Genomic DNA, 13600 nt, shown 5'->3' with positions numbered 1-13600 from the left:
ATTAAAAAATATAATATATTACATAATATTAAAATATTTATAATATATTAATTTATTAATAACATACTAGTAATAACATAATATTAAAATTATTAATAATATTATATTATATGAATAATAGTATAATATTATATTATATTATATTAATAATAGTATAATATTATAGTAATAATAAAATAATATTATTATAAAAATATTAATATAATATACAACAATAACAAATTGATATACTAAAATAATTAAATATATAATTATTTAAAAACAATATGTAATAATTATAATATAATATAACTCATTAAAGTACAATATAATATTGTAATACATTATACAATATTATATTGCATTACATTTAATACTTATAATACTATAATAATGTAAACTAAATATTATAATATTTTATTTATAATATATTTTATATAATATATTAATAATATATTTAATGCTAATGTTATAATGGGTCAAACCAATGCTGACCAAAAATACTTATGATGTTTTGAAAACATTTTAAGGTAAAAACACAACAAGAAAAACACTATCGTATCCAAACAAATCCGTTTCCCAACCCTAACGACTTAAATTACTTTAACTATAGCAGAACTACATGTGTAGACACTATTCACTGTCCAAAAAAACATTGAACGATGTAGAAGACGTAAAAAGAATCGGAAGAACGCTATATTTTATGTGAAGGAGAAAGAAAATGAAAAGAAATTTAGAGGGGAAAAATAAACCGGTAAACGTGCCAGTTTATTAGACCTGTAACAAAAAATAATTAAGTAGAATTTGAATATAAACGGAAATTGAATGATAAATTAGCAATATGAATATTTTGAGGCTTAATCCAAAAATTCTAAATATTTGAAGCGCATGAATAAAGAAAATAAAACCTACAATGAATTATTTGAAACTTTTAAAGGAAATTTTGAAATTTATCTTGATATCAGTCCAGGCCTCGTGCAGTTTCTGCCTAGCCTCGCCAACGGTCTGCCGAGGAAACTCTTATTACGTAGACAAATTTAGAGGATAAATTGACAAAATTAATATTCAAATGAAAAATGCAATTTTTACAAACATGTTACTCATTCATACAGATAAGTTGTGGATTGACCGGCATATGGATCTGAGACATGGTTCCACATGTAAAACAATTCATATATTTTCACACCAGTTTTCTTGGATTATATGTCCATCGGAGATCAATCAAAACTTTGTTGTGAGATTGTCTATTTCTCCGAAATTTCAACACTCCCAGCTGATGCTTGATTTGCTGCACGATTGCTTCCAAAAGTCTTTCGGTTCGATTCTCTTGCAATTCTTGAACCGAACTGTATGTCAGAAATAGCAAGTTCGTTAAACCTTCACAAAGTTCGGGATTAAATTTGAAATATAAAAATTTGCAATAGATGCAATGTGTATTCTTTGATACATGGTGAGAGTAAACTTCGTACCTGAATGGCTCTTTTGGGTAGAAGAGATGCTCCTTCAATGCCAAGCAATCTTGCAACCTGTCACACAATATATAGAAATTTAACCAAATATCTAAAAGATTTTCTTTAGGCTTCCCTTTGAATATTCAAGTATATATCAAGGCCAAACATTTGCTCAGTGTACATAGTATCACATGGCGGTTTGAAATCTAAGATAGGTCATATTTTGGTAAACTTACCTCCCTCAAAATTTTTTTATCTCCTCTTCCAGCAGGTTCGTCGAGTTCAGCAATCTCCCACAAGGGAAGTTCCAGCAGAGATTTAATTACATCCTCATCCAGAAATGGAAATCTAGCCTACAATAGATAAAAACAGGAAAGGAAAAATATAATCACTCAAACTTTTGAAAAGTAATTTGTGAAAAAGAAAAAAAAAGCATAAAAACGGTTTAAGTGGTCTATACCTCCTTTCCATGGTCAGAGATGCACCTGTCATCTCTGCCCAAATTCCTTCTCCAAATTCTCTGCATATCCAATTTCATTTCTTCTTGCAATGCAAACCATCTGACGGAAAATTAAGTTAATGAATGGGTCACAAATATCTAATGGCCAAATAAATTTAAAGATTAAGCATATAATCATGTTGCCCTGCTAAAAGACAAATTGGAAACTGTGTGAAGGGTGGCAAAAGGTAACTCACTGTAGTTTGGTAACATAAATATATAGAGTGGATTATATGCTACTACAGTCAAAAAAACCAGATGAAAGGTGAAACTCAAACACTGCACTTAGAGGTGCATTTTGAGATCCGATAAGATTGAAAAGGCAGACCGCTTATGTCAAAGCCTATGGAGCAAGATCTAACTCTATCCTCCCTCATTAAATGATGACATTCATCACTATGAAGCACGGACACGGACACGGCGACAACACGGACACAGACACGACAAAACCCCCAAAAAAAAGGACATGGCAACACGGCTAGATTTTTTAATATTATTATTATATATAGATCAATATTGAATTAAATTCCTATACATTTTCATATTTTTTGTTATGTAAAGTGGAGATTATAAATAAGAAACTAAAGGAAAGTGTGTGTTGCAGGTGTGAATTAAGATGTCGGGATGGCAATGATCTCTTGAAGAATTGAAGACAATAATGTTAAAGAAGACAAGAAAGAGAAGATGAACATATAGAAAAATAGATCAATTTTTATGTTATATTATTATGTAACATTGGCTTGTATAATCCACTGCCACTAAAACTCCTGTCTTGTTCCATTTCTGTAAAATACAATGGCAATAACAATAAACTAAAAAATTAATAATAGTAAAACACTAACTAAAATCATAATTAACAGTAAATTTAAAAATAAAACCCTAATTAATCAACAATAAATTAATGAAACACGAACCCTAATTAATTAACTATAAATTAACATAAAACAATAAATTAAAATGAAAAAACAGTAAAATCCTACTATTGTTACAAAATATAAATCCTAGTTCTCATTTATATGTTATTCTAGCATTTTTATGTTATTCTCACATTTTTATACAGTAAGGAGATAAAAACAGAGAGAATTAAAATAAAAAAACAATAAAAAGAGAGAGAATCAGAGAGAGAAAGAGACCTATAAAAACGGAGGGAGAGATCGGAGAGAGGAAGTAGGGATCGAAAAAGAGAGAATCGGAGAGAGAGAGAGGGGAAGAGATCGGAGAGGGAGAGAGAGAGAGAGAGAGAGCGATTGTGAGAGAGATCGAGAGATCGGAGAGACTGAGAGAGAGAGAGAGAGGAAGTCACAGATCGGAAAAGAGAGAGAATCAGAGAGAGAGAGAAAGGAAGTCACAGATCGGAAAAGAGAGAGAATCAGAGAGAGAGAGAGAGAGAGAGAGAGAGAGAGAGAGAGAGAGAGAGGGAGAGAGAGAGAGAGAGAGAGAGAGAGAGAGAGAGAGAGAGCGCCGCCGAGCACGATCGATGACAGCGAGTATCGAGAACGACGATGGGGGCGATTTTCTTTCCGTCGGGACCGAAAGAGAGAGAGAGATGACAAGCGATCGGGTGAGTGGAAAGTTAAAACTAGGGTTAGGGATTTGGGTTTGGGTTTCGGGTTTCGGGTTTGCGGGTTTTCTTCCATTTCTTTTTCTCCCTCTCAGCCGTGTCGAGAAGGATTCGCCGTGTCGGGAGCGTGTCGAAGCGAGTCGGCGGCGTTGACCGCGTGTCTGACGCGTGTCGAACGCGTGTCCGACGCGTGTCGAACGCGTGTCCGTGTCCGACGCGTGTCGGAGACGGACTCACCGGCCATTTTGAAGAGTCGATGCTTCATAGATTCATCACTCATTAGATCTTGATCCATAAAGTTCGTTCAACGGTTAACAATTGAGTGGACAAACTCTCATATCCACTAAAATGAATACTAGTACATAAGATACTGACATACATACAAATGTATATCCAATGGAATATGGATATCAAATATCCATATCTATATCCTACTGGAGACAAATGCGAGCATACCTACGAATGTTTACATCCATTTGCTCCCTTCCACATGATTATCGATGTGGTGCAGCCACCTATAACCAAACACTGACTTGAGGTACAATGCAAGTTTTGACTAAGTTTGGTAAGGATGCTAAATGCAAGGAGAATGTCATACCACCCTCAATTGAAATAAGCATATCTCGAGAAAGAGCAATGGTAGAAATAAGCATGCTCAAGTGAAATCAGGATCAGAAAGAGCAAACCACTTGAAAGACCTTGTCCTGAACATTACAACATTAACAACTACAAGTCCTTTTTTAATGACCTCAATCCATGCTCATTTAGGCTTATGCCCAGACTCCATTGATCGTTCTATATAGCAATTGCTGGTCTTTATTACAACATGCCAATGAGTTCTTGTCATTTCAAGCTCAATCAGCTCCAAACTTCATGCATAAACATTAGTATTTTATCCCATCTTTAGCATTATCATATCTTATATGTTACTATGTTACCCTTTGAAATATTGTTTTAGTTGTCCGACATTCTTAAGCATGATTAGTTGTTCTTAAAAAAAATCTTAAGCATGATTAGTTAACATTCTTCATGCATAAGTGCTAATACTTTCTCATCTTTAGCATTCTCATTTCATCTATACTACACTTTGAATATTGTTTCAGTTTGTCCGACATTCTTACGCATGACTAGCCATGCTTAAAAAAATTACATTCAACTCATAGCTATATTCCATGATCATCAACAATATCCACAAGCACTTTAATCTGTACTAAACCATGCTTTATTTCTGAGAACATTACCCACGCTCCATTGTTAAATTGAACTTGATCGTAAGCGGTGGAAACACTTTTTCCTAGGTACCACCTAGGTAGCATGAGAGCGAGCTATAATAACACTTCTCTCACTATTTTGCAAAACATATGTTCCATAATCCATATACCGAAGTGTCACCTACAATTTCAAACTTCTTAATTCTAAACATTCGGCCCACATTTTTTCTTTTATATTTTTTAAAGGATTTTTTCTTTTTATTTGATGGGGGAAAATGAACATACCCTTAAAGAAAGGAAAAAAATACAATTACTTGTGGTTGAAAGCTCTATAAGAATTTAATCCTACCAAAATTGCAGCATAAGCTCTACAATTACTTCTGCCCACTTCTTATGTTAGAAATTGTCCTTCCCTAATCTCACCCACTAATACTATCAATCACAAACTACATACACTGGTAACAATTTGATGGTACTTTTATCCTAACTTGAGCAAAGAGACGAATGCTTAACCTTGGTTCTCAATTCAAGCGTCATCCTAGTTTCTTTCATCATATCAACAGCTAAGTGATACCGGATTGTTCTGAAACTAGTTACTAACTTCACTTTTTATATCTTTATTTCACCAATAGAAGTAGAAGACAATTGTTTACTTCTATAAACCACCATGTAATGTCCTGAGATGACCTTAATAAGCTATTTACAGCTGAAAGGTGCAGTTGTAGAAAGACATTAATGAGCAACCTTAAATATCACTTTCCCCTGTGAATTAGAAGGCACAAAATTAGCTGTCTGCAAGTACAACTGAGGTATAGCATAATAAGGATTCATAAGTAGATGTAGTTATCAGAATTTAACACATACCCTCCCTTTCTATATTTTGTCTTATGCCTGCCATACCCAGCACACTGCTCATCAGCACCAGAACCAACAAAGAGAACCTTTGCTGATGACTTGTATCTATAACGACAGGGCTCATCCTGAAAACTACAAATTTCTCCATCCACCCATCCATCTCCTCCAGCAGCTAGCCACAACGCAATGCCAATATTAATATCCTGCAACAGGGGAAAAAAGGTTCAGATGCTGTAAAACAACTTAGTAGAGTACTGAATCAAGATAACATACTGCAGTCAGTAAGCTTCATCACCTGTCATCATTTAGACAGGTGAAAATAGCATTTAACATGTTATTGCTTTAAGTATTATATATCTTTTTCAGGACTCCTATATGGAAACACGTGGATTTGCAAAAAATCATACGATTGAAGCAAATACTATTAGGACATTTCACAATAAATAACAGAATCAATTTGGTACTGCAGTTTAGAAAGTCTGGATTGAGTCTCTATAGAAGAGAAAAGTTTTTGGATATAGTAATTGAGAAAGTCATTGGGTAGACGGAAAGAATGCCCACTTAGACATTACAACAGAAAGACGACAATGTTGCAGCAATATATTGCAGCAATATATTATTATAAAATAATATGAAGGAAAAACGAAAAACAAAATTCCATTCGAACATATTAAATATTAAGGTAACAAAAGCTAATGTCCTTTGTAAGTTCTTCTTGGTTACAACTTAAATAGGTGAACAAAATCAGAAAAATCTCAAAACGTGATGAAGAGAAAGTATGCATGTCACATTAAAGTTATAAAATAGTACTGAATTACCACCAAGTGGGATAACACATACCATGTAGGTCTTAGCAGGATGTATAAGTGACCTCAGGTGCTTGATTTCCCAGGTCAAACCGGACAATGTAGAGTCAATCTCCACAAGCCGCCATCTGAAATCTAAATAAGCTACTGATTGGAACTTGAATAACAAGATGCAAAACTCCACAAAGAAACAATACAAATAAAGATAGAAATTCCTATGAGACCAAATATTCACAAAAAGCAATAAATTTTCTCAAGTTTGCAAAAAAATAAACACTTACCGATAACAATTTGGCTTCCAGTGGTGAGGTATCAAGCTATGAAACTCAACAACCAACAGCAATTTAAGGATTTTTATATTTATAACATTACTTTTTTTCTCCAAGTATGATTCAGTTTCTAAAAACAACAGCTGACCAGGAACATTTGGAAGATGATATTATCCAGCTTTATCATAAAAATTGCTACTAACCATATATTATAACTCAAATTCAGATTTATATAAACAAATCATTCGCTTAACATTGTTGGCACAAACTTGCTTTGGATCCAGCAAATAATGGCTGTTGGGGTTACACTAGATTCAAGATATCTCTTACCAAAAAGACAAAGCACTTCAATTAAAAGAGAACATACATAATGGCCACACAGGCTCCAGTGAAGACAAATTACAAATAGATACAATTACAAACATCCTTTATCTTTCACTTGTGCTGTGTAGTGTATGGGCAAGTAAATGGGTGGGTGAGTGGATGGATGGGGGAGGAGCGAGGAGGTTTAAACCTCAAATCTCAAAAGGAATCTTAACTTGAGAAGCATGAACAGAAAACTCATTTGTATTCAAGATGATCTAAATCTTTTCTCCTCATGAATATCTTGAAAGCAGAAAAGTTCACACCTCAAAGGAAATCAGGATGCCAACATATGATGGTATAAATGACTATTATAGATATCCATGAAGGTATTGATGTAATTTCTTTTCTTTTATATCATCCAAGTCCCAAAAATTTTGGTAATGAGAATAGTACACTACAAGTTCTCAACGGCGAATAGACAATATCAACAAAATATGAAAACAGAAATAACAAACAACAAAACCATATAAAAATATTGCCAGTGAAATAAAAAAATAATAGCTCCATTCATTTTCAGATAGCATCTAATTACCAAAAAAAAAAAGAAAAGTAGTCCCATGAATCAATAACATACACAAAAAGGGCCAGGTCAAAGAAATAATTCTAGGCTAAGATGGATACTACCTCCTAGATGGAGCAATTCTTTGGAGTTCCTTTACTCCCATCCTTGCTGAAACTCTGTCCGGAGCAAGTTGACCGTCAAAGCTTACATTCAAGAGATCTATTATGTCTGTCAAAACAAATCAGATCAGCCACCAACTCATTCACTGGCCGCAGGAAAAACATAAGCAAGACATAGAATTTTTCTTTTGCATTAAAGGAACTGACGTCTGCAAAATAAATAGAGAAGGCAACAAAGAAGAGAAAAGCATGTAGAATCCACTGTTTCTTTCAACTTAGTTCAGATATTGAACCTAATATCATATTTGGTATAGGAGAATATGGGTGTTGAATAAGTATACAATTCAGGTTTTACTAAATAAGTCCAAGAGGTTGGAAGAGAAAAAACGGGTTTGGCCTTTAACTTTTTAGCCCATTTACATAAAAATGATAAGTTTGAAATCACATTAATTTGTCTTGTGAGTACTTGAAATTCTATAATATTAATAGCAAATAGACAATAATTCTTAGTATTGTTTTAAATATCGGTCGACGCATCATTTGTAACTTTTGCCACAAAACAATAATATTTCAGTATAATATATTGTCTATTAACAAATTTTAGGCAATATATCAAGAAAATCCTGATATATAAGGCAGCATTCAATCCTAAAACTTCGCAATATTGGTTTTGACTTTTACTTGTTTTACATGTTAGATTTGGACTTATGGCAAAATTGAGGCATAAATCTAAACCAGTACTCACTTAAAATGCCTAAAAAAGGAAATTTAGGACCCAATCAGACCCAAATTCTTCTACAACAGTTTCTGACCATTTGCTTTAAGTTGGACTGTGCTGTAGCATCACCTAATTGTGCCTTCATCTTCTCTTCCTTGATTGCTTGCAGCTGACAAGTTACTCTCTGTCTAAACCCCTCACCATTTATTAAATCTCTCTCCCCATTTTCATCGTGGATCATGAATGCTGTATGAAACTATGGCTCCAAAAAGTGTTGAAAAGGCTTAAGATTTAAATACAAAATATATTTAATCCGACCATTATACCTCGAAATATTAGTTACTTTTTTAATGAAAAATATATCATTGTTTCTTTACAACTCCATCATCTCATGCATCAAGTATAGACATATAAAGATACACACACACACACACATTATCTGATATGATACTCTAATAGTTACAAAATATCCCCAGTACATTCCCAACAACTGCCATCCGATATGGAAATTTTCCATTTGACCTGTCCCTGAAATCAGACATTGAGAACACTAGAACACTAATTCTCGGACACTAGTTCAAATATAATTTGGAGTGTGTCAAAAATGTCTTACTCTAACACACAGATATGAGGTGTAAAACAATGACATTCTTAAATAAGTATATATATTCAACTTATATAAATATATGTATTGGATTGTTGTTTACAAACGAAAAACCTAAGATAGGAATGACCTACCCTCATAGCTTCTTTTGTCAAAGCGGGGGAAAACCATTTCATTCTATAGATGTTTCTTAGGTGAACAGGGGTGAATAATTCGTAAGTGCTGGATATGTATGAACAGCCCAACCAAACTGGACACACCAATTTTAGGTTTAGGGAAAAGTGTCTGACTACCTGCCAAGGCTGCCATAACTATATTCAACAAAAGATGTTACCATATATTTGAATGTCATTCAGATATTTCAGATAATTAAACACAAGCAACACAGATAGTAATATTTTAAGAAAATAGTACATCAATAGAAGGTGATATACTAATAAATTGATAGTCCGACAAACCTTTTAGTGCACCAACGATGAAAATGACAAGGTAAAATTGATAAAATACAACTCCAGGATGACATGATTGATGATTTTCCCTCCAACCAGACTACATTGTACCAAGTCCTCTTTAACCCACATAAAGGTAGCTCTTTATCACACGCTAAATGTACATTATGAAAATATAACATTAAGTTACCTCTTGCTCTCTGGGAGATTGCAGCTTATTAAATCAGTGTTACATAGTATGCATGCAGCATGCTTATTGGGCAGTATCTTTCTTCTTCCAAAAAAAAGATAATTAGAACTATTGAACAGATATGTCGTGACTTTCTTTGGACTCGTGCTTACGGGAGTCAGTTGAAAGCAAAAGTAGCCTGGTCTCAAGTTTGCAAACCAGAATAATATGGTGGTCTTGGTATTCACTATTCAGAATATGTGCTTATTGAATACAGCTCTCATTCTCAAGCATATTTCTTTGGTCTATTCTCCTTAAAACTGATTCACTTTGGGTGAAGTGAATCCATGACTATTATCTTTCCAATAATGATTTCTGGGGTATAGAGATTAGGAGCCACTTCCATTGGTCTTTAAGAAAACTTTTGCATTTAAGAGAAGATGGTTTAAAGTGTGTAGACACTACTCGAGATACTGCATTTTAGAAATATGTGAAACCTCATTTTAGCTGTGCTGCAGCATTAAGCAACTTTATGGTTCTTCCGATGATTCTTCTTTTTTTGCTCTGGTATGGAATAAGTACTCTTTACCTTAATGCTGATGATATTTCCCCTTTAGTGAGTTATGAATTGAAACAGGAGAGCATTTGTTCTTCACTTGTATGCGCAGTGCTCAACTGTGGAGGAAAGCAATGGCATTTGTGCAAGAAATTAATATCCCTTTCCAACTGGTCTGATGCTATTTAGTGGGCGAGAAATAGTTGGAAAGGAGGTAAGGCTATTAGAGGCATTAAGCGAGCAGCCAAGGCCTCTTGTATATAGCGAGCAGCCATGGCCTCTTGTATATAATATATATCACATTTGGGTTCCACAATCAGATAATCTTTCAGCAGAAAGAGAGAAAAGTAGAGAAGTTCTTTCGGCTGCTTGAGTATAAAGTCAAAATCCAGTGTAGTAGAGTTGGCAAAATGAAGAACACAGTGAGGAATAGATAATTGTGCTCTCGAATGAGATTATTTTCAGAGTTTTGTCATCAAAGATGAGAGAGGTTTTCTTTTTTCTTTTTTGCTTTTTTAAAAGGAAGTTATAGTGACTGCATATATGGTGAGCTTTGATTTGTTTTGCACTCTTGGTTGTACAGAGTCTAAGAGTATATAGAGAGTACGTACATACATGGTTTTTTGGTGAATTCGAGTATATACTTACCAAAATAAAAGTTACCTCTTGCGACCTGTTTCAGCTAGTAAACGCATTATCTTCGCCCAACACATGCACATTTAGGCAGACATGGGAATAAAACTCATATGGAAAAATATTGCACATAAGCTAGCAGGTTTTGTTTACATTGTCCGAATAATATTTCTTTGTATGTATGAGTTAACAATGCCAGCAATAATTTCTTGAAGTCCATTAATATCAACTTAGTTATAATTATTTGCCATTTTGCATTAGCTTCAAAACCTTTCCTTAACAAGCATTCCTGTCAAAATTAACTACATCATCTTATCTGTTACCCACAATTATTAGGGTAAATTCTACAAAACTACCCGTGAACTATTAGGGGTTTTGCATAAATCACTATCATAAACTATATTTAATAGAGAAAACAACCACAATCTTCCAAATCAATGGAAACTAATACATACTACTACAAAAATTTATGGTAATTTTATGATACTACCTGAAAGTCCATAGTAATTGTCTAAAAATAACATTAAAATTCATGGTTGTTCAGTGACTTCTATGAAAATTCATATCATAGTTAAATAAAACATAAATGAAAGTGTATGGTATTTAATTCATGGGTACTTTTGTGATAGTTTGTAGCAGTTTTTCTATTGAATTAATTTTTTACAGTTTTATCCAATAAAAATAGTTTATTGCAGTCTAGTGTAAAAACCCCAATTGTTCATCATAGGTTCTGTTAAATCCTAATTGAAAATAAAAGCTCCAACATTAACAATTAACAAAAAATGATACCAAACAAAATGAGGCTAGATGTTGGATCTGCAGTCACATTGCAGGAATATAGAAGAGAGATCAAGCAAATAACATAATTGGTAGTCATTCTTACATCTCGGGTTAAGACATTGATCTAGCAAAGCAGCAAGTATCATTGAATCTAACCCGCCAGAGAAGAGAAGTGCTACAGGAACCAGTTCGTCTTCATCCTGTTCTGAATACTTCTGCAAATTTATTTCAATTTAATGGAAACAGGAAGCAGATATAATAACCTTGAAAGAAAAGGCAGAAATAAATTGCTTTTTGCACACATGTTTTTGCATTGATAACAGGAAACAACAAATTTAATTCTAAATAAGTTTAACTTACAAAGGGAAGTTGATGGCATAGAGTAGCAAGGGTGGTGCTAATTTGTTATGTTGCAGATAACTTCCTCGGAAAAAAAAGGCAATTAACACCCAATACTATTTGGTCAAGTAACACGTCTCACAAGAGCTATACCATAACCCTAATTTGCCACATATACCCGCATTCTACATGTGATTACTATATCAAACCCAAGAGCCAAGAGCAACCAGGCACCCCCTTATACAAGTGCATGGGGGACCATATGCAATAACGCTTTGATCTAGATCCATTAAACCAAATATAGCTTACCAAATACCAAATAAAAAGAAACACACCTCTATTTGGCTGTTACCTAAGGTCCAAGGATCAAAGGTTTAAATTGCAAAAGTTGGAGTATCAATCATTTATTTACACGCACAAGACAATTAAAAGAGAAAAAGAATTCATATTAACCAAACACAGGCAGCTAAATAAATCACTCCCCAGACAAATTAAAAGGGGCTGGTGTATCACGCCAGCCCCCTTGGTTGGTGGGGGCTGATCTGTCAAGCATCCAGCCCCGAACTTACAATCTAAAAATTGTATTTTGCAAAAAGTCTATTCCAAAAAATGCCATATTCCAACTAAACCCATAGATCTTCCTCCCCATTATCTCTATCTAAACCCAAAAACAAAATCCAAACCCATCCTCCCTCTCCAGAATCCAGTTGTTTCTCATCTCATTTCACTGTCGATTCAATTTTGGACAAACTGCGGTGAATAGCGATACAATTTTGGATGAACTGTAGGCTTATTGTTGGCTACTACAGTGAAGTTTGAACTTTAGGAGATAGAAACATTCACAAATTCTGTTCAAACTTACTTTTACCTTTCATCCATTGCTACTTCTTGCATATGCTTTTGAGGACTATGCCAGGAGTATTATGTTGGAGGAAGAAACTTATTTTTTATTCTGTATCATTTGAGATCAACTGACTATAAGCAAACTTACACATGCAGCCCATAAATTATCAAAGACAGTTGCTGAAATATCCCCATACAAGAAGTATCTCCATACAAGAAGTACTGTTATTCTTTGTAGTTCAGATGATTAACTTATTTTTTCCACATATGGACTGCCCAAATCAAGTTAATATTTCAGCATGTTCCATACAACATATCCATGATAAATAGACTCAATTTGGTTCCTTCAAGTTTGATAAAAGTAAGAGAGAGAAAGTCTTGGGTAAATTTTCCTTGAGTTGAATATTGAGTGTACACATATATTTATACAAGTAGAGGGTGAGGTGTGTTCTCACAACCAATGTGGGACTAAAACCCACTACAATACACTATTATCAACAGCCCCCCTCAAACTCCCTCAAACTCATGTTGGATCAAACAAAATGAGTTTGCGTACAAGAAACTAGAACCGATAAACAGGTAAGGCCTTTGTGAAGAAATCTGCAAGCTCGTCAGCGGATGATAGGGGTGTGCACGGTTCGGTCCAAACCGAAAAAACCGACCGAACCGACCAAAATTCAGCGGTTCGGTTCGGTTTTAAATCTCAAACGGTTCGGGTCGGGTTGAAAAGGTTTCAACCCGAAGAGACCGAACCGACCGCCCTATACCCAATACCCATTTTAATTTTAACGAAACCCCAGTGACCTAGTCCCAAGTCTCCCGACCCGTTTTCAGTGTTCTTCCCTCACTATAAACTCTTGAGAAATCTAAACCTAGCCGCCGCCGCTCCGT

The 13600-nt window shown here is 34.3% G+C and overlaps 1 protein-coding gene across 3 annotated transcripts in view; it reads right to left on the bottom strand.

Annotated features, from left to right (window-relative positions):
• The window catches only part of LOC109834141 (asparagine synthetase domain-containing protein 1-like), a 30103-nt gene continuing 17531 nt past the window's right edge, over positions 1029-13600 (bottom strand). For all 3 annotated transcript variants that reach the window (XM_020402061.1, XM_020402062.1, XM_020402063.1), the window contains exons 9-16: positions 11631-11742; positions 7622-7727; positions 6397-6490; positions 5566-5759; positions 1891-1990; positions 1667-1783; positions 1449-1505; positions 1029-1325 (exon numbers count right to left, since the gene is read on the bottom strand). In XM_020402061.1, the coding sequence (XP_020257650.1) occupies positions 1224-1325; positions 1449-1505; positions 1667-1783; positions 1891-1990; positions 5566-5759; positions 6397-6490; positions 7622-7727; positions 11631-11742 (882 nt within the window). In that variant the 3' untranslated portion in view covers positions 1029-1223. The remainder of the gene's footprint in view (positions 1326-1448; positions 1506-1666; positions 1784-1890; positions 1991-5565; positions 5760-6396; positions 6491-7621; positions 7728-11630; positions 11743-13600) is intronic.

Source organism: Asparagus officinalis, chromosome 3 (genome assembly GCF_001876935.1).
Source record: "Asparagus officinalis chromosome 3, Aspof.V1, whole genome shotgun sequence".
Classification (NCBI taxonomy): Eukaryota; Viridiplantae; Streptophyta; class Magnoliopsida; order Asparagales; family Asparagaceae; genus Asparagus; species Asparagus officinalis.
The sequence above is the reverse complement of the archived record's forward strand: the minus strand, read 5'-3'. Positions and strand labels throughout refer to the sequence as shown.